Source organism: Bombus affinis, chromosome 3 (assembly GCF_024516045.1).
Source record: "Bombus affinis isolate iyBomAffi1 chromosome 3, iyBomAffi1.2, whole genome shotgun sequence".
Taxonomy (NCBI): Eukaryota; Metazoa; Arthropoda; class Insecta; order Hymenoptera; family Apidae; genus Bombus; species Bombus affinis.
The window spans coordinates 2,012,081-2,038,626 of record NC_066346.1 but is presented as its reverse complement, the minus strand read 5'-3'; the positions used below and the strand labels follow the sequence as shown (position 1 = coordinate 2,038,626).

At 34.8% G+C, this 26,546-nt stretch overlaps 1 protein-coding gene across 2 annotated transcripts; it reads left to right on the top strand.

Moving 5' to 3' along the window:
* Positions 1 to 2,842: 2,842 nt before the first annotated feature.
* On the top strand, positions 2,843 to 25,990 carry LOC126914214 (protein dissatisfaction-like). Of its 2 annotated transcripts, XM_050717855.1 has the most exons (9): positions 2,843 to 3,017; positions 5,966 to 6,046; positions 6,930 to 7,091; positions 22,478 to 22,604; positions 23,080 to 23,284; positions 23,992 to 24,111; positions 24,391 to 24,630; positions 24,849 to 24,930; positions 25,198 to 25,990. In XM_050717855.1, the coding sequence occupies exons 1-9, from the start codon at positions 2,981 to 2,983 to the stop codon at positions 25,449 to 25,451; spliced, it is 1,308 nt and encodes a 435-aa protein (XP_050573812.1). In that variant the 5' UTR covers positions 2,843 to 2,980; the 3' UTR covers positions 25,452 to 25,990. The 2 variants fall into 2 exon arrangements, with proteins under 2 accessions (XP_050573812.1, XP_050573813.1); XM_050717856.1 differs by lacking the exon at positions 5,966 to 6,046.
* Positions 25,991 to 26,546: the final 556 nt, after the last annotated feature.

Genomic DNA, 26,546 nt, shown 5'->3' with positions numbered 1-26,546 from the left:
ATTCTTTAAATTTAATAAATAGGATAGATCAATAAATAGGATTTCTGAAGCGAATTGGAATGTTTTATAATTTATTTTTAACTTTGTCCATCTTCCATTCGCAAGTTAAATAAATTATAGTTAAATAAAATAAATGTAATTAAATAACATTGCGCGTCTTATAATATTCTTATAAATTAATGATCTATACAATTCTATTTAAAAATTGTTAATATTTCCAAAAATACGACAATCTCTAACCTATATACATAATGCCGCAAGTTTTACTATGGAACATGTCGGTAAGCTGTTATAAATGTACGTGTATTCTGTACCTTCTTGGGGATAATTCTTATGTTCGCCATAGAAAATTATAGAGGGCGTAAGAAACACACCGGTTTACTATCTGTAGATAATAATAGTAACGGTGTAAGTTATATGCATACGTTTTACGTAATCTAATAAAACTATAGTTCCAGTAAATGTTTTAAGTTTATAGAATAAAATGTAGTTATAAGAACAATTTCATCTTATTTTATAGTTATCATTTATTACTGCATAATTATCATCTGTGATAACCGTTTGCTACTTAACTTGCAATGGTAACAATATAGTTTCTTATAATAATGCGACATTTAAAATTCCTTTAAATTCGAATAATATATCCCAGTTTTAGGAAAACTACAAAAATTTGATATGATTTTACCGCGTCATTGTAATAATAGCTGTATATATTACTATCGATGGTACATAATAATATTTATCAAATAATAATCATCAGCGACAAATTAATAACAATTTTGTATGAAATAAAAGTTACAAACATTATGTAATATTTTTTTAAATATATATTTCTTACAATAGACAAAATAAACTGCATCTTTGATTAACCATATCCTTATCGATAAATATATCCATGTAATTATATCATACATTATACCGTTTATACGTATATTATAAATGGCGATAAAATAACTTTTAAAAGCTAAATTAAGAAATATAAATGCGTATATAAAAAGCGTAATTATCGAATGTAAACAATTTTACTTCGATAACGCGTATCATATATGTAATTTACAATTCGTGAAAACGATACCCCATAGAGGACCCAAAACATTGGAAGAAGAAAAAGAAAGATGAGACTAAAGGATCAGGACATCGACACACACACATATATATAACACATCCTCGACAAAAGTTTCTCGAATCGAAGCATAATGTTCATTTCACGGCTTGAGGATTAAAGGGAGGGGGTCGCGGGTCGAGTATCTTTGCATTAACATTTACCATCCCTTCTTTTTCTGTAAACCGCAGTTCTCGCATCATCCTAGCGATTTCCAGGCATCCCCCCGTTCCAGGAACTGGAAGAAACGTTGGCATACCATTTCAACGACAAATGGCATCGCAGCCCTAACAGCCACCAACGACGTCGGTCTAATCTCGAAGCAGCGGTTGGTCGTCGAGATCCTGGCTCTTTTCCCTCGTCGAATGGGCGTGCTGGAAACGCCCATTCACCCTTGCTACATAGATCTGCACCCCTGTGCCGTCTCAGGGGTGGAGTCGACCAATGACACGGTGGTAACGTTCGTCTGACAACGTGGCCTTTGGAGCCGCCCCCGCATTTCCCGTGGCTAACTAGCACTACCCCACTATAGTCGCGTCAGCCACTCGGCCAGCAAGTCCCCGGGCCGTCTAGTCGCCCGTTGGAATTCCCCACCTATCCTCCTGTCACCTTCCTCTGACCCCTCTTCATCGATGCTACCACCCTCCAATTTCAGGCCAACGTACCAGCCACATTGAAGAAGTGGTGTACATCGTGCAATAGCCTGACTAAAGCCGCATTCAGCGATGGTTATAACCTTATCCCTCTTTCTGCGTACGATGACCGAACAATTTCATTTATATGTATAAAAAATTACGTTCATTACTTACGTGATTTAATCAAGCTATAGAATTCAATATCATGTTGTAATGATCCTCTGTTAGGGGAAAGCTGTGCACTTACAAATTCAAAAATCGTAAGTCTCGTACAACAATCCTCCGAATTTTAAAATATATATCTTTTATCCTGCACCGCTTTGAGGGCTGATGCAGCTACGAAATAATTAAGAAATCTGGAAAATTATTATTCCACTCACAGAGTCTTTTGTTACATATAGATGCTACAGAAAAGATAAGACAAATATTGCAATTAATAGTAAATATTCATAAATAGTAATTCATAACTTGTTTCGCATAATTATTAATAATTACTCTATATATAAATGACACGATGAATCGTCTCGGTTAACTGTTTAACATTATATATTATACACAGATCTTTTTCAAGATAACTTAAATTTTCAAGTTAAATTGAAAAAACACCACTTTTCACGATTGATGGGCTTTCGTTCCTTATTAATATACAAAAGCAAGAATGTACGTATTAAAAAGGAAAAAAATGAAATCAAACAATCATCACCAAATAAATGCAAATAGTAGTAAATTCGCGTCATCTCAACTTTAACGCTTCCAAATCGTCCAACTGCAAAATCCCACGAAACAAACACCTACATCGCGAGACGATCAAATCTTTCGCTATCCCCATGTCGACGTCATAGCTACGCCGACTCGCGGCCGTTTAGGAACTTCTGTACGTGTGTTAGGGATCGCCCACACCCTGGCCAACCATCCTCTCCTAGAAGCACGTCGAGCGTGTTGAAGAACGACCCGTGATTCCAGCTAGTATGGCTACGGTCAGGGGAGATAGGCAACTCCGACAGCCAATCGGGCAGCAGCCCCTATATACGTGCGTATAACGAACGTACAGACGCACTGTGCACACACATCGATACGAGCAGCTCGTACACACGAACGCGAACCGCGGTACCCGCCCTTCCCAACGAGATGAGTAGCTACGCCGAGGCTCGAAGCCACCTCGTCACGGAGAACGCTTCGAGACTTCGCGCGACTCCCTCGGCGTCGTGTCGGAACGACCACCGGTCCAGTCGTCCGTCTGGGGATGCTCGACTTTGATCAGTCGCGAAGGATGGGCACAGGTCAGTTCGATAAAGCGTGCCTCTCTTGCTTTTCTCGCCAGTGATACGTTGGAGTGGTTCGCCAACCCCCGATCAGGGCACGCGGTACTTAGAAGACAGTGACACACGTGCCGCTTCGTTTCTTCCTTCTTTTTTTAATTATTCTTCGTTTTTATTTATGCACAACATCGGTAAGATGAGACGTTGGTTCCTGTTTTTTCTATATTTGTTTCTCAATTTTTCCTTTTCAAATTTGTTTTTCATCGGATGGCTTCGGAGTTTCGATGACCTGGTGACTTGACAGGTTTAGTTTGAACTTTGGCATGTCGACGTTTGACCGTTTTGGGTGCGCGTTAAAATAGCTTGTATCGTCGGTTTCGTTTACTTTAGCTTCGGAGGATCTCTTTTTGTTTTGATTTTGGTTTTGGACGATTGGAAGAGTTGAAGTTTTCGTTTTAAATGTGTGCGATTATTGGTTGTTCAATTGGTGGCCTTGCAATGGTTTTTGGTCCCGGTGATTGACTTCTGGGACCGATGGTTTGGGATTTGTAATTGAACGGAGATTAGAAAGTTTATTCTGGATAGAGGAGCGGTTATCTTCGGTTCGTATTGTATGGAACTATGCTATTTGATATTTTAAATTGTGCTTTTTGTATAATTATGGTTTAATTGACTTTTTATAGAAGTGAGATAACGAAACAATGGTTTTTGAAAGCAAGATTGGGTCGCTATGTATTTAATCGGAATAATTTAATTTATATTTTATTAAAAATTGTATCAAATATGTTTCGAAAATCTGTTAATTTCATTTTTCGAGATATTTATATGAAAAATTAATATTTATAATTCTCCCAAATTATTTGTCTTTCAAATAAAACAAGATACATGAAATCTAGTTTAGATTTTACGTTTTTTTGCAAAGTATAATTTTTTTTTAATGAAATACGATATGAAATAAAGAATGTTGTGCCTTGTTATTAAAACGAAGTGTTTATTCTCATTATTATTCGTTTCAAAATTACATTCAATGAAAAGAATTGGTAACCAAAGAAACATTGCCAAAGTTTTGTTCGCGACTATTTAATTTTGCTAACTCCAGAATAGATCGCTTTAAAATTCAAGCAATACTATTTGATACTACTTGATATAAAACAATGATAAAACAAATATTTCTAGGAAGATTTATTTTTCTCTTTCTTTTTAATCGTTCGATACAAATTCCCAAAATTGTCCAATTACATAATTAACTTTGTTTAAATTACAACTCGATTTCATAGTAAAAATGAAAGTCTAAATATTAAATTCTAATGTTCAAATACTTCAACGTTCATCCTTCGATGTCATTTAAAAAGTTGCGTATCATTTTAAGTTTTCTTTTTCTTTCGACGTAATGTACATTGCGTTAAATATAAATTTATTATTAATAATTTACTATTTTCACAATGTAACATAGCAAATCTAAGCGTTGAACAAAATTGAATGCATAGCGATCTTTTAAACTCTTCCACACTTTCGAAGAAGATACTTCAAATTCAAATATAATAGGATTGCATAAATTTGTAACTATTATCCTCAGATATACTTAATCCCCCTTGTTATTGAAATCGTTTATAGTTAATCGACGCGTAGGACACATAAGATGACGATGTCTAGATATAAGCGTAAACGTCGAAGGAGGTAATCTGTTGGGGTTGAAGCAGCTCGACTGATCGGGTTAGGTTGGTAGGTATTTGGTGTGAGAAGAAGGTGGTTGGTTCCCCAGGCCAGAAACGGAAGCTTTGGTTGGCTTAGGCATGGCTGTGTTTTTCTTGCCGCGGATCATTAGGACGATTAGGGTTCCTCCAAAAAGGGGGAGAACAGATTAACGCTCCAGCTCTTCTTGCGGTCCGCTTTGCTTTCTTAAACGGAGTTCTCTTTCCGCCAGCTTTTCACTTCGTTTTTAGGTTCTCCGGTTTATACGAGTGGCTCGGTGGTATCTCTCACGTCGGATTAATCGCATGGTCAACCATTTGTTCGAGAGATAAATTAAGAAATTTTATTTAACGCGTTTGAAAGAGTTTTCCACTTTACTTGAAGATAAAAATGTAATTCTTTTATTTTATCTGCGTTTGTTTAGTTGTTTATAGTGTTCATCGATGGAAGGTATATCTCAGAAATTGGTGGTTATTAACGAAACTGAAATTGTATAAAACGGTGAAAATATAAATAAATATTCGTATTTTTATCATTACGAAGCTGTTAAGAATGGTATAGTTTGTAAAATGTACGTAGTATACATGAAACAAAGGTTTCAGAGAAATTTGTTCGAATACATGATGGAATAAGAATTAAGTAGAAATATCTGTATACAGTCAGACACGTTGGACGCAACTTTCTTTTAGCTACAAACGTAATCAATGAATTTGTTTTATCATTTCAATTTCTCGTATCATTGAGAGAGATGTCAAGTAATTGAATTATGGAAAATGTAATTTTTTATAGTTTTCGTTGTATAAAATTTGGAAATTACGCTGGTTCATAAATAGAACACAATGCACAAATCTTCAAAAGAAGATATTTTTAATATTTTTAATAATTGTACTTTAACTACAATTATATCTTCATTATCAACTCTTTAATTTCTAAAAGCATTATAAACATATATATTCTATTTACATAATACATATTAATGCATTAAGTATTTTTTGAAAAATTTTCTAAATAATTGCATACTCAATAAATACTGAATATTCGTATTATACAAAAATCAAATATTCTTAGGAATTAGAAACAATTGAACGTTTAATTAATTAATTACAGTTGATCGTAATTTAAACAAAGTTTAAAAACAGAAAGTATATTAAACAAGGCTTTATTTCTGAAAAACATTTTGCTTTCAAAAACAGACAAATACAAAGCGAAAAGAAACAAAGCTATCATTAACAATTGCTAGATTTTCCGTTTTTCCATTAAGTCAATTTCTGTTGTAGGGGACAGATTACTTGATATACCGTGTCTGGTATGCGGTGACCGTAGCTCTGGAAAACACTACGGCATCTACAGTTGCGACGGTAATTATCAAGCTCTTCTGTACTTAAATTTTTCATTAAAAAAACACTCCGACAAACGTTCGTTTATCTTTTATAAGAGACAACAGATTCGTTGATTACAATCCACTTTTATTTAACGATTCATTCTCTTGACAGCTAATCGAAACAACACGTATTCACGATAATTTTCTGACCAGCTTAATGCTTTAGATTTAGATTAGATTCGCTCAAAATGTTTAGAGAGAGAAGATTGTTTAATTATCAATTAAATAAACCATAAAGGTTAAATCTACGTAATGATCGTAACTTATCCGACGGTATAGGGTGTTCTATCAACTCTGTTCCAATGAATGTTGTACAGTTGAAAAAAATATATATGTAATTTGGTGATAGCGGTTTCGCAGATGAAGGAATAGGGGAAATCTGGAGATTAGTTTCGATTTTTAATAAATTTACTTTAACAATCTTACGCATCAATCAAAATTGGAATTCAGGGTTCTCTTGCATAATTAAACTAATATCATTAGTTCGATTTTACACGAATCACAAATTATAAATCACTAATATCATTCATAACAGAAGCGACTGAAATTTTACACATTAAAGATCATCTAATTTTTAATCTAAACGTAAAGTTATAAAATTATAAAATATACTCCTATAATCTATAACTTGTAATATATTGTTACCAATATTATTACTCTTTAAATTTTTATGCAAATGTCTACCATCTCGTTACGTATCTTCTTAAGCCTGCAACTTTCATCTATTATGCCAAATAGACAGAATTGATAAGACACCTTGTATAAAATTGATTTTTATTTAGCGTACTTCTCGCTAAATTATTTTACGATACAATCGATCGATTTTTAACAGAACGTTCGAATTTTTCTGTGCTGTCCAGGTTGTTCAGGATTTTTCAAGAGGAGCATTCACAGCAATCGAAGGTACATCTGCAAGGTTCAGGGTGCCATGAAAGGGCGCTGCCCCATCGACAAGACCCACAGGAACCAATGTCGTGCCTGCAGACTCGCCAAGTGTTTCGAAGCCAACATGAACAGAGACGGTAAGTGATGAAACTTTTTTGGAAATGTTTACATAGCATCGTGAGATCAGATACGTCTCCTATAGAAAAAGTATCGTAGGTGTGATTCCGCGCGAGGAAAGAATACCACGATATCATAGGACATCGGGAGCGGTCTAATGGCGTGCTTGCTTGTCAAGAGGAAGGCCTCGAAGAGCTCCCAGCAGAGCAGGCTGTGACCGTCTCTGTTTTCCCCGCGGACTCTACACCGTTGTTAATTATAGTAGAGACGAAAGAAATAGGCTTCAATCTTCTAACTACAAGAGTTGAGCTTTTTATAAGATTAATCGGAAGTTTTAACAACTATTTCTCGATAAATACGATGTTTAATAATATTGATAGTATATATAAGTTCTCGTGTTTTTTGGAGTGAACTGGATATTTATTGGTATGAAAGAAACGATAGGAGAATTTTAATCAACTTGTTTTCCCTTGGAATCTATTGTTCTTAATTAATTTTAAAGAATTAGATTGCATTAAAATTAAGTTAGAAAAATAGATTCGTTAGTTGATAATAGATTGATTTTTTTTTATCGAGTTGATTTGTTTGACAATTTTCTCCGTCTCTAATTATAAAAAATACGGAGAACTGACTATGGTGTAATTCTTAAAACGTTGGACAGTCTTCCCATTAACAAAAGAATATCACTGTACGTTCGTTAATATTACCGATACTTGACCATGGGAACTTATTTATACTCTTAGTAATTGAAGGAGAACTTTATCTTCCTCTTTGAAGGATTAATATACCTGGGTTGTTAGATAAAAATAAAAATCTAAAGTGGTCCGAGCGATAAAGTAAAATAAAAGATATTCTATTATATTTGACGAGATAGTTTTTTCGGAAGTATTAAAATAATCTTTAATAATATATTTTTTTTTATATTATTCTTCTAATGGCAATAGCTCTTGTAACGTGTTTTCACTGTTCATGAAGATTGTTACGATTTTAATAATGTTGTAAATGTTAATTAAAATGTAAAGAATCTCGTTAACAGAAAGATGTAATATTGAAAAATTTTTTAAACCGAAAGTAAAAATAAATAAAAGTTATGTAATAAAAAAGTGTAAAAGATAATGATACCTACAAAATTAATTGATTTTCAAATAAATGGACTTGAGATATATACATACTCAGTTTATTGGAATTTATTATAATTCAACTAATATTCAATTGGATACATCGATAGCAAAGAAGTAGCGCTGATCTTGGATGGTCTATTTCTTCTGTCTGTACTATAGTAACAAAAATAGCTTGTTTGCCACATTTTTTTATGTAGTTGCTTTTTTTAAATCTTACATGACGGTTCACGACAAAATGATTGCACGTTTCAAAATTTTCGTAAACAAATCTAATATTAAATAAAATTAATATGAAAGAATGTACGTACAAAGAGATATTAATTTAAGTTAATATTTTTGAAAAAAATTTAACTTATTCTTAAGATTCAATACAATTATTCATACTACTTCAATAGATAAATCTAATCTTTTAATACTATAGAGATGTGCTATCATTTTGTGGTGAATTTCTGTAGAAAATGAAGTAGAAGTTGTAACAATTGAATGTCTCTTTGATTTCTTCCAAAGTGTAGTTTTGAGCAAATCAATTATTATTTTGCTAGACTTTCTTGAATCTTTCGTCTAAATTAGCTGGATTTAGATATTAGTAGTTTAGTTGCGATTCTCTTGTGGTTTCACGGGACAAAGATTTTCGAACCGCGAATGCCCCGCAAAGACAGTGACTTCAGTGGCTATTGGTCAGACAAACCCTCCTAAGCAAACGTAGTCGTGGATCTAGTAAAACAGTAATCATGGTTAAATACTCTATTTGTCGTTGGTTTTACAACTAATTCATCAAAGGATTCATTTGATCCATGACGTATGTCGTTACATAAACAAAAGATTGAATTTTGTTAAGTACGTAAATTACAAACTAAATTCTTCAGGTACATTCAAGTTGCTATGAGTATCAATATACTGAATATTCCTAAGATCTATAAATAGACCAAAAGAGTATTTTTAAGTTTTACTTAAACATAAAACTAGAAATACATATATGTACTATACATTAAATTCCTTAATTATTCACACAATTAAGCAAGGACTATAAACTAAATTTCTTAAATGTTCAAGTTTCCATAAATATTATATTCATTCTACTAAACATTTTTAACTTAAAAACATGCTCAAAAAATGAAACTGTTTTGTAAAAGAATATCGTAATTCCTCATTCAAGGTTGATTAATTCACGGAAATTTGAAACTTATTACATTGTTATAATTAATATGTTGGAGACAACTTTTATATGAGGTGAAACGAAACTGCATACGACTTTTTTCCCGACAATCTCTGAACGACTGAATTTTTCATCCAACAGTATTAAGTTTCATCGAAATTGCGTTATCACACAGCATGCTGCGTGTCTCTATTAATCGACGACACGGGAGACTTCAATAGAACTGGCTCGAATGTGGAGACTCAATAACGATTTTGCACCGTCATACCACGTTTCGCTTTTCCATGATCTCTCACTTGATCGTTACTTCCAGCCCTCGATATTTCGCCGCAAAATTCACGGATACCAGCGTGTATACTTCTCGACCAACGTTGCTGACCATTTCCATTTAATTAATTAATCGATCGAAAACGTGTAATCTTCTTTCAATGTAGCATTACATTATGTCCCCGATGAAAGGTCGGACAGTAATTAACATTCGTTTGCTGTAAATTTTATCACTCTCCTTGTATAACACGTAAACGTTATGTTTCTTCTACAATGTTTCACCGCGGAATAAATTTTTTATTGTAGAAAAGGAATCAACAATAATAACAGTTTTAACGATGTACAGGGATTCAATATTTCAAATCTCTTTTGTTAGCCTCAAGCATTCGAGCATGTATTGATTTGAAGGTATACATATATTCTGCATGCCAGGGCAAATCGGATTTGATATCGATAAGTACACGACTTTGTGTAATCCTCGTTTGATATTTCAACTGAATACCATGTCATGGTTATATGCGTAATTAATAGGTTCTTGTTAAAACCCGCGATTTACACGGTATATGGAATTTCTGTAAAATATTAATTCCGTGTTATTGTTCCTAAACGAATGCAAAATATTATTCTTAAACTCTAGAAACGTCTAAAATTTAGATTTATTTTTCGCTACTTTCTCTAAAGAGCTTTTCTATATTTCACATAAGTTTTGGATAGTTTGAGTTTTGAAATAATTCCTACACTTTAAATCACAGCAATATGTAGCTCTTTATTTCGAGTTGCAGAATTGCTTCCAAGAAATTTACTTTTAAATACGACTGAAGTAATATTGATATTTTGATAATTCAATTTAAATTCTCATGAGCAACATGCTTCCTCAGAAGAATGAAAATCTTTTTTTAAGCTTTTAAATTAACTTTGAGAAAGTTTAATTAAATGTTAATATGAACAAAAACATGAATACATAAATATGTATATAATAAGCTGACTTTGCTGTATATATATTTTATTCACTCTCTGTAACCATATTTACCGTTTATCATACATCATGTTCATATTAATTGCTCTTCTGCCTTAGAAATATCAGACGATATTGATACCCTGCTCACACTTGAAGTGAACTCTATCGAGTTCTGTTAAATACTGTTTGACATCTGCTAATTGTTATCACGTTGCAATCGGTTCTGGACAAGAAAATATAATACTAGGAAAATACTTTGAAATTATAAAAAGCGCCTTATATGCTAAATACAACCGTTGAATTAAATACTAAACGTGAATTCGTTGCGAGTATAATAACAGTTAAGCGAGACACGGTTAAATGAAACCTACCTTAATAACGAGCCACAATATCATGATCAAAACTTGAAAAAACATTTCTCTAAGTTTCATTTAAAGGAGCGATATGGCCAGAAATAACATCGCAATGAAATTAAGTATTTGTACTTTAAATTTTTCGTTAAACACCAAAATTTTCGATGAGTTGCGAAAAAATGTTCAATATACATATAGCCGTAAAAGGGAACCGCAGTACTGCGAGAAAATGACCAAAGAAGAATGTTATAAAATACTCGGGCAACTCACGCGAGCTTGAAACAAAAAAAGAGGAGAAGATCAAAAACGTTCGAGAAAAGTAGAAAAATCAAAGGAGAACGAGCAAAGGAGGTTTCGAGCGAAGAAGCCCGATCAAGAAGCAGTAACATGAGAGGGAAATGGTACAGACAGTACCAGGTAAATATAAGAAGAAACAGAAATACAAAGAAAGACGAACGAAAATAAGAAAAGAAAGACGAAAGGAAGAAGAGCGAGGAAGGCAGAGCATATTCAAAGGAAGGCAAAGAGCGGGAGGAAAAGCGGCGGATGAGAGATAGAGGTACATATCGAAAGAGAAAGGCAGCCAGGGGCGGACCAGACCGCTCGATGGGGATGAGGGTGGCCAGGGTGTCGGGGGGTGTTTAATGCAGGACGGGTGCTCTGGTTCCCAGCGGTTGCGGAGGCTCCAGACGCGAGTAAGAGAGGAGATTCAATTAGTGGCAGAGCTTCCTAACGTTAAGGAGGCTCCACACGAAGTGAGGTGAGCCTCTAGTTCTTGCGTTTCTCTCTTACCCCCTTGTTTTTCTCTGTCTCTCGTTTACTCTCTCTCTCTCTCTACATGATCATCATGCGCGAAAAACGCACGAGTATGTGCTTGTTACGAGACTCCTTCCTCTGCTTGCTCTCACAATTAGTTTCACGGAAATTAACAGCAATTCATGGAGATTATCAACGGTGAGAAGACTTTTGTGTTCACGAAGGAGATGATGGTTGTTGTGGCAGATAAAGAGAGTGGTGGTATGGATAATTTAAAAAATGTCGATTGTTGTCAGATCTGTACATATCTTTAATTCAGTATATAACTAATTGGCTAGATATGAGTAATTAGATAGTTAAAGGTATTAACGAAGACAGTTTTCTTTTGAGCGCAGTAGTATATCGAGTTTCATATCTAACGCTAGAAATAAAGAATAAGAGGAAATTCTTTCTTTGATACGACTAGGATTACCATATAATCAAGCAAATATCACTATACACCGATAATACTGCCAATACTAAGAAACGGATCTTTCACCCTCTATCAGAAAAGAAAATGATAACAATTCTACTTTATCCAAGGACATCAGATTCTCAATTCTTTTATAGAAAGAATTTCTATTTAAGTTGTACCTTATCTTGCATCCTACATCCGACTATCGTCTTTCTTGGATTTTACAAATCTCTATTTAGATTCTATTTCTTTACTTGCATTCACAAATTTACACAGTCTGCGTCATATTTTTCCTTCGCACCAACACCTTACCTTATTGCCATTTTTACCATTCTTTTTATCATTTTGCCATTCTTACTCTACATCCTACGTTATCCTTGCGCTATTACCATTTTATTGGCGCGCTTTTACGACGGACCGTGCAGATCGCATAACGAAACATTGTGAAACGCCCATAAGACGTAGGTGACCACTCGGTAAGTGGTATATATTATGTATGCGGTGCTCGGCGCTTCGCGAAACGCCGCCGCAGGCATGCAATCATCCGCCGCCTGACAACCCGGAGATCTCTAACCCCTCACACCAGCGTATACCAGCACCCTTCGCTCGTTCCACGGAAATTCATCCCTCTCGGTGTCATTTGCTCTGCCCGTCTACCTTGCCGACGAAATGCCCCGCACAGCGCGGACCCGTATATTTTGCGAAATATGGCGTTAAACGATATCAGAAGATTACCAAGCGGCTTACCGCGTGGGATTTGTAACTTGTAAAGGGAAAGAGAGGATCCACGGCGACCCATCGAATCTTCCTTCCGCTTCTCGCATCTCGCGAGGGAACCTTCAATTTCTTTTCGCTTTTTTCGCGTATTTGCAACCAGCGGACGAGTTTTCAAGCTCTGCTGACGAAATTATCGTACGGTATATCGAATCATTTTATTCCTTTGAGATCGCTTCTTCTCTTGTTTTCGGTGCTTTTGTTCGATATTCGTTTAAGTCAAAGGAAAATTTACTTTTCTTTACATCTATATGCTTCGATAGTGGTACTTATTCCTAAATGGTATTATATCTTTATAATAATAGTTCGTGATGGAGATATAAGGAGATAAAATTTTTAGGTCAGGAAGTATAAGAAACACTGTTGGTAAAAATAAATATACTGATACTACTGAAGATATATACATATATTATATATTTTGTTGATTTTTTTCATGTCTTAATGTTTTGTTCGAAACTTGTTCCATTGTCCTGATGTTTAAAAAGTTGTTTGCATAAAATTTGCTTCATTGTCTTGTTGTCTAGACTTCACACCCGGCATTTCTAATAATAGAAAAGAAATTATTATGACTGTTTCCATGGGGGGAACGTAGCTATAGTTAGAAATTAATTGAAAGAACTCGAGAAATTCGATAAAAGTTATATTACTCTTCATCTTCTCGTCTCTCAATCTTCAAATATAGTAAAGTCAAGATCTTCATTTTCAAATCTTATCACACATTCCTCGTGGATCCATTTTAATCCAAACAATGCTACGAAGCTTTCCAATTAACAACAAGGTGTGAGAGGTTAAGTCTTGACTTGTTAGAACGAAATAAATGAACCGGTTAGTCCTCTCTGGCCTTACGGTCAACATCATTTCCAGTGTACACATACAAATCGAGGCTAGGCCGTTGGATTCCGCAAACTTTGCCTCGTTTCATGCCCAATCGATCGCGGCTCGCAACTTCCAAGTTTAAATCTCTTTGTTTCCGTTCATAATTCGAAGCCACCCTTTCTCTAGAGGTGGCGAGCACTCTGAACCGGAATTAAACCGGCGCGCCCCGTGTTTGCCCCTTTCGTCGGTGGAAAATCGGGATTATTTCCGATACTTCGTTTCCAGGATAACTTTCCAACGTTCACGGTTTCCGCGTCTACGAAGAAGGAAATAATTAGAATGACTTTAATCTCCGTGATGTTACGATTCGATTTCGCTACGCTTTTAATGCAGGATGCTACATACACACGGAATGCATATAACGTACAAAGTATTCAAAGTATTTATTACATTACTTAGTAGATAAAACAAATTTTTATTTAGATTCTATTTCTTTAGTTATTGTCCACAAAAATATAAAATCGCATAAAACATCCGCAGTCTATCTGTTGCGTTCCTTTGTGTACATTCCGTTAAATTAAATTCTTTTAAATTAAATTAAGTTCTTTTAAATTAAATCCTTTCATATATAAATATGTCATTGCATTAGTTTGCTGTTAAAATATTGAAATAGGGGAAAATTACACGATACTGATCTGGCGACAGTGGCTGACTAAATCAACGCGAATCTATTGGAACGAAACGCAAGGGTTCAGAAATACCGGGGATCGCAAGGTGTTTATGATTGAACGATCGTAAAACCATCGACGGACCTTCGTTCGAAAGAAAACCAAAGCATCTTCCGAAGAGCCAGAGAAACAGAAAAGGCAACTGGAGCCAAAGGAGCGAGCCTACGGCGTTACTAGGGTTTTGCTGGCCGATCGGTCGACCGCGTGTTGGCGTCGACCACGGTCGGCGACGAAGAAAGGCGGACGCGGGGGTGAAAACCATAGAGCAGGGGTGAGAACGATGGATGGGGGTTGCGTGGGAGTGGACGGCTGGTAACGCAACGAAGCGAGGCGTGCCGTACACGCGGCCGGCAGCATCAATCCATCCACATAAACGGTAAACTGTAAAGCGGGTCTCTCTGAAGAGAGAGATGCGAGATCAGGGTGAGCCGCGAGGGGCTGAGCGTGCGAAGCGGGCTGACAAGGTTGAAAAGAGGAAGACAGGAAGCGGACGCTCTCCCTCTTGCGGTAGGACGCGCGATGTGTGTGGACGGAACGGGTCGTTGCGTTAAGCCGGGCTTTGATCGTCACCTGTCATAGTAACGCTCAGAGGGACCCCGCAACGGATACGGTTCACGTAACTGCGAGAATTACGTCCGCGAGCTTATGCATCTCGCGAACGAGGAAACGCGCCGTTCCCGTCCCGCGAATGGATCATGTTCGTTTCCCGGCCGCTTTGCTGGCACGTTCGGCACGTTTTCACGGATGCATAATTTTGTAGGATTCTTGCGAGAAAAAAGGTTCATTTTGAAGATTATGGCTCTTGGCTTGAATTTTATTTGTAGCTTTAAAGCGTTTATCGTTAAAATGGAATGTTAAAGGTACAGTGAATGTACAGTGAATGCACGTACAATATCGGATGTACAACTAGGGATATTTTAATATGTTGAAGAATTGATATTTGCATATGTACACACTGTTATAAATGTACGATTTTATAAGATCCTTGTGAAAAGGAAGCTTTATTATAAAAGCTATTGCTTGTACCTTTTTTATAAAGCGTTTGAAAAGTGAAATGATCTTTTTCAATATATTTTTCACGTAATTGATTCGATTTATGCGTAAATGGAGTTCGGTGTAAGAAGAACTTATGAATTTTAATTTATGTTCCTCATAAGTAAGCAAAATTCTGGCTATGGATGGTGTAATTATCAACGGACACATAACTTGTGTCTGAATTTATACGACAAGGAATCTTCGTGTACAAGGTCCCTTACACAGGTTCCTATTGGACGCATAATCCTGTTGGACACTCCATTAATCGTTGGTCATCTCATTTACACATATGTGAAATGTCATGCGCTAACCCTCCTCTGTTAATCTGCATAACATACATACATACGTATTCGCCCCGTGAATCGGACAACAATTTCCCGAAGAGACAACAGATCATACCCTGTTAATAGCATACATACATCAAAGAATATAGACAATTTTTAGTTAATTTTCGAGTTGAAATTTATGATTCAAATACACTGTTCATACACTGAACAGTTTATAATTCAATCCGATAATTTGATTTCAAAACCTGGTGTTAAATAATCGACTCGAAGGATTATAATAGCGATTTATGAGATTATAAGCATTTGTAACCCTACCGTTTGAATATACTATATTATGTTTCAATAAAGACAGTAGTATAAGTCAATAATACAGACGATGGTAGAATCATTGACCATAGCTACTTAGGGACACTACTTTATATCTTTACAGAAACAACTGTAATAACCTATGCCTATAATATGTGTAAAACACTTTAGCATAACTATTGAGATATCTTATATTTATACTTTAATTAATTCAATAAGCAGGGAATGCTACCAACAATAATGTAACTGTTGCACATAAACTCCACAAATTTTCTTTGGACATTTTCGACTTTAATCTTGCATAACCACAAAATTCTGACCAATTAATCATTTTGTTGATAATCTAAATTGCCGTGTTTTATAAGAGACTAGTAAGTGCCCTAATACATATGAACACTAATATACGTACATTTGAAGTGCAAATTTAAAGTCTACCAGTGATATTCCATATACACAAACCTGATACATACTATACTATTTCAATACATCCCTATATCCTCTAAATACACACAAACCTTTCGATCTTCTATAAACATACCCTCGTGTTAGAACATTCATAGCATTTTCCAGAAGACAGAAAACAAGTTCATAGAGGGTCGGCTCCCTTTCCCGGCATCCGTTTGACACAACACACCTATACGTTCGTGCACTCCATGCATATACACTGGGAGCGTCCATATGAATCTCTCTGGAGTGATAACACGTGTACGGACGCGTCGTACACGCGAGTCCGACACACGAATCGTGAATTCGGCCCCTCCAATCGGCTGAACTCGACGGCACGGAAACGTTGATGGCGATGCTGATGGTGGTGAAGGCGAAGCCTGGTGGTGGTAGTCGATGTATCAACCCCACTCACTCGAGGATTAGCCTTCGAGATCGCTGACTGCTGAAATGTTCACAGATCGGTTTACCGTTTAGCAGGATAGAGAGTGTGAGCCCTCGTGATCCATGGCCCGTGTGAGCACCAAACCCACGCACAAGCACACACACATACACACACACGTACATATACACCATATAGAGAAACATATACAGATCGTAGCGTTCGAATTTCGTTCTCCCGCATACGTGGATCACGCGCGCTCGTTCTCCGATCGTTTCTATCACTTGTACACTTGTGCTCCTTTATCCGCTTGCTTTTTTCACCGTTCGCTCTTCCGTTTCTCTACTTTATCTTCTTTTCCTTGCTTTCGTTTTTCCTTCCTTGTTATTCTAGTTTCGTTAGTTAACTCGTTAAGTACTCTTTTAGATTCTTCCTTTCCGAAGGACAGAGGAGCTTAAGTTGATTGATTTCTTTAGGGCTTCTTTTATGTCCAAGTTTTATTCCATTTTGTTTGATTCTGGGATAGTTGATTTAGTTGGTTTTATTGAATTTCTAGTACAGACAGATATCTATTGTTCGTTCTTCGATTTGATTTAGTTTGGAAAAAGTAAGGCAATAATACGTAACATTTATATTTTTCGTACATACAACAAACGCTAAAATACTTTATTGTCGTGTTAATTAATATGTAATTTAGATTCAGTCTGATGATTCTGTAAAAAAGTAACAAATGTTGCTTCTAACTACTAATTCATCATTCGTACACTTTGGTAAAATTCTTATACTGTTGCTATAAATTGACCAAAGTGTTCGAGCATTTACGAACGACGCTATACGTGGACATCGTTCTCTATTTTACTTCTAACGATGAATGACAAAACGCAAAGGCTTGGAGGCCTAACTTGGCCACGTCGTGCGTACATAGGCCGAACGCCACTCAACTGTGGGAACTCGCATTGTGGACCGCACGTGGTATGCGAGTATTACGCTGGCTCGTGGCTTCTGTGTGCACTGGATGTAGCATCGCGGACGTGCAATAGAGACAGAAACAGAAAGGAAGAGAAAGGAAAGAGAGGGAATGGGTGGATGAAAAGGGAGCAGGGCGCGGTCCATTCCAGCGCATGCGATCCTAATCCCCGCGTCCATTCGACGTCCGGATCGCGAGCACGCACGTACTCGAAAATCGTCCCCTTAAGCCCTCTAGGCCGGACGAAAAATTGTCCCGGCGAATTAAGAGGAACGTGCGCTCGTCCGCTCGTCGGATCTGTCGAGACACGGCCATCGGGGGTGAAATTGGGGGTCTGTTCTTCAACGACGATCAACGATGTTTATCCACACACGGATTTTCTCGCCTGATACCACTACTCGTGGATTTTTAACCTGTTCTCTGGCACATTTTTCGAGCGAGGAATATTTTTGAATGGGTGTGTAAATTAATTCAGAAGCTCTGTTAAAAAAATTGGAATGCTATTTATGGATTATATAACGTACTTTTAATCGTGAAAATAGACTTCATTATTTAAGTATTTACCAGTGCGACATTTACATTTTTGAAATTTTCTATTTGATAATTTAAGATATTGATTTACGTGCTTCATATTATTATATTTTACATTAAAGATTGGATTCATGCAACTTGTTTATGGTAAAATAATATGTTACTATATCCAAACATATAGCCCTTTACATTTTGAAGAAAATTGAAACTCATGTCGATCTACATTTCAAATTGATATGTTTATTTTAAAAAATTATTTTCTTTGTAAAAATTCTCCAATAAATGGATTAATATACTAAGAACAAATAAAAATGTGGCCTGTATCAAAGAACGAAAAAAATATCCGCTCTATAATTTTGCGCATGCGAAGTAAAGTCGTCAACGCTAAGAAAAATGATGTAAGGTCGTTATTTGTTAATTTATTAATTCATATATGATTATTGATGATATATGACACATGGTAATATTTTAATCTTTCTAAAAATAATCGTAAAATCTCTATATGTATTTATAGTACATGATACGATACTTTACTTTTACGATTCACAATTTTAATAAACTCAATTGAAATTCGTTAATAAATAAAGTAAGATTAAAATTCGTTAAAATATACATATAAAGTACATTTATATAGTTCATATATTTATAATTTCAATCGCATTGAAACTTTTTGTATTATATATTATTGTATATTCTTACATACTGCACAGTAGAAGGAATTAACTAACTTAGGTTTTCTAATAGTAAGTGATATTGAAAGATTTCTTTAAGATACATCCAATTGATTCGCAAGTTATTGACCCCGAGGATTCTATATATATATGTGAGCGCATTTCATTGAATGTTACTGAGAAATAATCAGAAATATATTAAAAAATAATAATCTACGTACTTCTAATATTCAATTCTAGATTACAAAGCAAAATACCGCGACTCATCAAGTAATATTGGTAAAGCTTAAAGACTCTGTACTGTTATCGATAATTTAAAAATCAACACGATATATCGAAACGGAGAATGGCTAAAAAAAGAAGGAAGAATGCTTTTAAAAATGAATTTTATATTCTAATATCTCAACTGCGTGTGGCATACGAAGAACTTTGCTTACAAAGCAAACAAGCTCGCGGCTCTCGCTGGTTTTTTCGCTCGACTGAAAATTCTCCGGTGAAAAAACAATTATTACTCTCGGAAAATAATAATATTTGTACCTGTTCCGATGCACGGCCAATTTAGTTGATAAAGCAAATAGACCCGAAGCGGATTTCACCTCGCCTTACTTTCTAACTGATTGCATGCACCCCGTATTTGTGCTTACAATGCTTACAAAGCATTTCGCTTTTAATGAACGTTCTGTGATTCTTAGTTATTTGCAAATTAAGCAAGCTATGGACTACATAGAGAAAACAACTACATATTATTATAAACCAAATAAAACCAAATTGTCCATATTTTCATAAATACAACTAAAAATATCGAACCTAAGTAAGAAGATTTGTTTCACCACCTAAATGGTATAACAGTACATAAGTGCTTTGGCTATTTTATATATTTTTGCATACTTTTACAATATTTTGGATATTTTAGGTTTCTCGGAGAGATATTAACATCCGCAATCTCTTAATTAGGTATGTTGACATTGTGTGAACTACGTCCTTGAATATATACATAATTATACATATTTTCAATTTCGCGATACATTGCAAACGTTCCTTAAAAATCTGAAAGTTTCTTAATAATCCTCAAAATAATTCTCAAGAGCGATAGTTTCATTAACGTTAGAAATAGTTCTTTCATAAGAAACCACACAAGACCAAATTTTCCAATACGTAGCTAAAATATTCACCGTAAGAAACCGAGCTTGGGGAGCGTTAATTGCTCCGAAAACAAAAAGAACGAACTTTGACCTCTTTCTGTGCTCGTTCCTTCCAGGATGTATGCACGCGATCCCATCATCAGGCGGATCAGAGAAAGATATATGTACTTACGCCGCCAATGGTACAAAGAGAGGCCGGATAAAGCGCGGATATTGCGACGCCAGTGCGAACGTGGGAATCCACGGCTGCGATCCGCTCAGCCTCATTAATGATGATGTGCTTGCCACCCAGTTGCAGTTCCATTCTCTCTCTCTCTCTCTCTCTCTCTCTCTCTCTCTCTCTCTTTCTCTCTCCCTCTCTCTTCCTGTACGCATACATCCACACGTTCTACATATTTCAACGTGTGTAACGGCTATGTCTACCAGAGTCTATCCAGTCTTGCACCTGTCTCTTTCTCTATCCTTTCTCGCGATGCCTTGACAAGGAGACCCCGTGGAAGCTGACGCCCCGGCCAGCCATCGCATTCACCCTCCCATTTCTATCTTCTTCTCCCTCACACTTGGTAGATTCAACCCTCCTACAGGCTGCTCGACCTACCTACCCACCATCGTTGCTCCCCAACCAGCCAAGCCACGGAAATACAGCTCGTACATCTCGAACAGTACCACTCCCCCTGAACTCAATTCCGCGCAACCTGCGCGGACTTTTTCGCTCCCACCGTTAAGTTCTTAGGCGATATTAATAGGAAACCGCCCGGAGATCGAGCGAGGGGCCATCCTATCGCGAGATGATTTGTGATTCTCTCTATCGTAGTTGAAGGTATATTTGGTTTCTTTTTCACGTTTGGTTGTCCGAAGCTGATGATATTCTTACTCATCTTCTTCTTTATTGGCTTGTAAATGAAGTGAAAGATCGTGACAGGATTCGTTAGTATTGTGTAATGTTATTGTAATATTCGCATAATTCCTGCGGAAGGCATTAACGAGAATCATTGATATTAATTCTGATTTAAATCGACATTAATTGGCAATAGAGAAATCTGTGTTGATTGTGTTGATATAATATTTAATATGAAAGTTTTAATATTGCCCCTGATCTGGATTTCAAGCAATCTGCGCGGACTTTTTCTATTTGAAGTTTGGTTTGGTTTCTTTTTCGCCTTTCGTTGTTGAGGAGGGATAAGGGAATGGTTTGATCACAAATAAGACGCGACTTTTATCGATGCGTAAATGAGGTGAAAAATCGTGACAGGATTGTGTACACAGGAATTTCATTCGAACGGTCTTTTAAAGACGGATGGATGTGGAAGTTGGTTTTGTCGGTGCTCAGAGTTTATTAGGGGTGCTATTAGTCTTTCCTGGGTAAAAGATTTGGGGAGAATTCCTTTTTAGGTCGTGTTCTTTTTGTTATTATATAGGATATGTTAATACATTTATTCAACGTTATTGAGGAACTCAAAACATGGAATTATTTATGTAATAATATTACTATTATGTCATTATATCCGAGAACATCTTTTTTAATACATTAGATGATGACCACAAATAATTTATCATCAATTCTCCATCATTTCTTTATCAACATCCTTCTATTAAAATGTTTAAGAAGTAATTTTTATTCGAAATTTCTTCGAACTTTCATGAAATATTTAAAAATATTGTAAATAAAGTAGTTCATCTTATTTGATGATAATATTTCAAACGATGTGAATAATTCTATAAGGCGTATTAAAGATTGACCCTTTTAACGTGTAATTTATCGTATTTAAAGAAATTTAGAATCCCGTATTCAATCCTTCGCCAGCCTTTTTGCTCCCCCTATTAAGCACTTGAGTGGCATCAATAGAGCCATTCAAGATGATACTCCGGCATTAAGAGATCACTCATGGTTATATCGAGAATGTATTTCGTAAATCAATCATATTGATGTGCTTCAGAGAAACTGGAAAGAACATATTTGAAAAACAATTAACATATACGACTAATAAACAAAATTATGAAAGTTATGAAAAAGGAGAAGGAATAAATTTTTATGTATTTAAATAAATCTACCTTTTTGTCAATTTAACTTCTTTCTTTCGGATTTTGCTACTGATTAAATATCTTGGAAATTTTTATTATTATTAAAAACACTTAAATTTAGGAAATGCATTAGGAAAGTTTTTTAGTAATGAAAACTACATATTATACATGGATAATCATTAGACAATGAGAATCCAACATGAAAATAACACATATTCTTTATAATTGATGTTTAGCTGTACAACACGAACGAGGTCCGAGGAAGCCAAAACAACCTCAACAACAATCACCGATCGCACCACCTTTACACAATGATCGATTAAGGACTGGTCTTGGTTCCCCTTATGTTCTTTTGCACCAAAGGTGTGTATGAAATTCTTATTAAAATCTGTACTTATATTTGTACACATTAGCATTAGGTAGTAAATATCGTAACTTAATACGCTACGTTATTGTTCTGTTTAAACACAATGTCTGATTCATCAATGGCTCATACTACTTAAATTGACGAGGCTTATGAAGGAATAATTCAATTTCTCCTTTCGATGTTGAAGAACTAAAAGATATACCATATTATCTTCTACACATTCTTAAGCCGATTTTAAAATCGTGCCAGAAATATCATACAGGCTATCAAAGATATGTTATTATTCATCCTATACTTTATACATATCATTAATTATTCTATATTTTATTGCTAAAAGTATTTTCATCGTTTAAAATATAATTGAGAAAAAGATCATCTATGATTTTAATCTAAATATTACTGCAAAACCTTACTTTTAGCAATTAGAGATTGATAACTCAAATAAAAGGACGCTAAGGATAATGTGTGCAGAAAGTTCAGGTGCGACCAGAGGTTCTCGCCTTATCCACGGCCAGTGGCACTGGTGCAGAAACCACCGGAGGACTCTTCGTCCCCGGCACCATTGGCTCTACCGCATTCTCCTTCGACCACGACCCTCTACTCAGCACCCCCGAGCGTCGCTCTGACACCGCAGCCACCCCTTCTTCAGATACTAATGTCCGCGGAGCAGTGTCAGGTAAGTAATTCAGCTCAATTTGCTCGAGTCTGGTGTTTCCCCTTTGCAAACTTTATAACCGTCAATCCGACAAATCCTGCCGGTTTCACACTCTGGACTGAAACTGAGCGATCGTGGACCCTGTGTTGACGAGATCCTCGTTCCTTGTTTTGGATTTAGTTTCGTGAAATTAACTTTCCGGTAACACACAGGGAGAAGTTTAGAGAAATGTTTTAAATGTCTATATGATAATTTTGTAGAATACGAATGTAATGTAGATTCATACTATACGAATACGACTGAAAAACTAAACTAAATAGGGATTTTACCTTTCGTGATATTACAATTAGTTACTGAGGATATCTTTTTTATTTTCGCATATTATATGCATTCTTTACATTTTTAAATTTTATTACAGAGTTTTTGTTTAGAGCTATAGCTCAATGTTGCAATATTGACATAATTTTTGGGGATTAAAGTATTAACAAAAGGAATTGATAATTTTTTTTTGAAAGAATAGAGAAATTTGTGTTGATTTTTAATAATATAATATTAAATATTTGAAATATCTAGATTATCAAATTGCTTAAAAATAGCTTACAAATTTTTAATAATAATTTATAACATCATAAAGTTATGTTATTCTTTAGACAAAGTATTTTAGTTTTAAAATATTATTCTTAGATGCGTATTATTTGTTTAAATACATTTTCATATTTATTTATAAGGAACTCGTATGGAATGCACCATTGCAATCGGAAACAGAATACTCTTTGGAACAAACAGAAGCTAGTCATAATTCCACTGGGACATTAATAAATCCCAATCCTACGCGAGAACTATTACAGGTAACTATACCAAAAATTTTACGATAATTATTTTTATAAAATATAAAATCTTCAAAATAAAATTAATGACAAATTGATTTATATATATATGAAACGGTTCATTTTCTAATCCGATATAATTTTATTAAAGAGTTTGAAATTGAAAATATATACCTAATGTTAGAAAGCAATTTAATATATTTTATTATTTTACATTTCTAAATATACAAAATGTGTAATTAATAAAGCAGATGAAACAAAAATTTCACTCGGAGAACGAAGCTTATTAATATGTTTCAGGAAACAACTGCGCGTTTACTATTTATGGCAGTAAGATGGGTTTGTTGCTTACCACTATTCCAATCCCTTTCGAAGAACGATCAATTATTGTTACTCGAAGGCTCGTGGACACAACTTTTTCTCCTGCATCTAGCACAGTGGTCTATATCGTGGAATATTACTGGCTTACTGGAGGATGAACAAGTACGAGCAAGATTGCCAGACGAAGCTACAACGAATCAACAATTAATTACTATTCAGGTAATAATTTAACTTATATAAAATTATATTAATTACTGCATAGAATATGAAATATTTTACAATTTCATCATAAGAAAATGAATAAATAATTAACATTTTCTTTAATATTTTGGACAAATATGAACGAGAATATCTCTATAATTTTAAGTAATAAAAAGTAATAGTGAAAATTTAAAAAAAAGGAATTATTTACGATTTTATGTATGCCTGCATTTCAGGACACGATATGCCGTTTTAGGCAACTCTCACCAGATATGAGTGAATGGGGATGTATGAAAGCGGTAGCACTGTTTACTCCAGGTAATAAGAAATTTTGATTTTTAATTTCGAAAAAGTTGATAAATATATTTCAAACAAATTTCGTAATTTGAATTTATGAAAATATTTTTACTTAAATAATTGAAATCAAGGAAATACTTAAAACTTCGATCTTTCTCTTCTCTTACCTTTAAGCGATATAAAGTAACGAAATATTTTACGTTTCGATCTCGATTGCTGTGTGTTTCTAAACCGCAGATTAAACCGATATTTAAAATCCTGTTTCGATATCGATATGTTCCTTCACAGAAACGGAGGGTCTTCACGCCAGCGAGTCGATCAAAATGTTACAAGATCAGGCTCAATGCATTCTAGGGGATTACACGAAATCTCGTTATCAACGACAACCAGGTAGAAGCGGGACATTAATGCACGTTGTCGGACGTTTGACGTCCATCTTCCCAAAATTGGTCGAACGTTTGTTTTTTCACGAAACCATAGGCGAAATTCCGATTTCCCGTTTGTTGGTTGATATGTATCAAATGAAAGGACACACAAACTGAGATTTCCCGATAAATGACGATATAATCATGTGAAAAATCCCTGTGGCTTTCCAAAACACTTTAAGCCAGATACCGTAGAGATCGGGACAAGTTTTTGAAACCTGTAGCTAAAGACTGCAAAATTATACGAAAGATCACTGGTTTTGGTGAAATGGTTATGATCTATGAACATATTTGATTAAACAATACCAAAGAACTATTCAGTTAGCTTTACGTATTATGATTTTATATAATTTTGTATTACAGTGCAATACATTGAATATATTACTTATAATATATTGAGTATATTCAATTTTGTTCGATAATGAATTTCGTTTTTATGATCAATAGGATTTGTTGCTTCTAGATAAAAAGACACGAGAGTCATAAACTGTAAAAATCATTTGATGAAGTAGAATTTTGTGTAAGTACTACTTGTAAAACATTTGTAAAGAACGATTTCATTGTGTTTTATGTTCTTATAATATCTTTGCGATAATACTACCGGGTACTACAAAGACACATTCTTCGTAATGCTGTACTTCGTTCAATTTAATATATGCGCGTCGAAAAAAATGTATATTTATTCTAAATATTATCTTCCTTTTCAGTTTCTATTAATTTGACAAAACATTTCGTATTTCTAATTACAATCGCTTGACTCAGTAGAAGAAAATTTAATCAAACGCATAAAAAATTGTTTAACATCAAAATAAATTTAATAATGTTTGCAGGTAGTATAGAACAAGAATTAAAAATACGTAATTATGGGAACATGAAACACTTTCATATGAAATAAACCACATTAAATTTAATGTTATACCAACAATTTCCTAATTCGTTATAAAAAAAAAATACGCTAAGAAAAATCTTATTCGTGGATGTAAAAATTATATAAGAATGATAAGCTTCCATAAGAAATAGATATCTTATTCATTTGTAAATAATTGAATAACCGAGAGTTAACAATGTAACATTAATTATTTACTATTTACCTATAGTCAATTATACATACATATATTTTTCTTTCAATTTTTGTAATATATATTTATATTATTTATATGATATATTTTTTAAACATACATATATACATATAGTATATTATTTATCCATATA

Bases quoted from the DNA above. Each gene is read 5' to 3' on its own strand.
- LOC126914214 (XM_050717855.1), top strand. From the start codon at position 2,981: ATGCTCGACTTTGATCAGTCGCGAAGGATGGGCACAG. The intron at 6,047-6,929 runs GTAATTATCAAG...TGTGCTGTCCAG, and splicing joins CGGCATCTACAGTTGCGACG to GTTGTTCAGGATTTTTCAAG. The intron at 22,605-23,079 runs GTGTGTATGAAA...TAATGTGTGCAG, and splicing joins TATGTTCTTTTGCACCAAAG to AAAGTTCAGGTGCGACCAGA.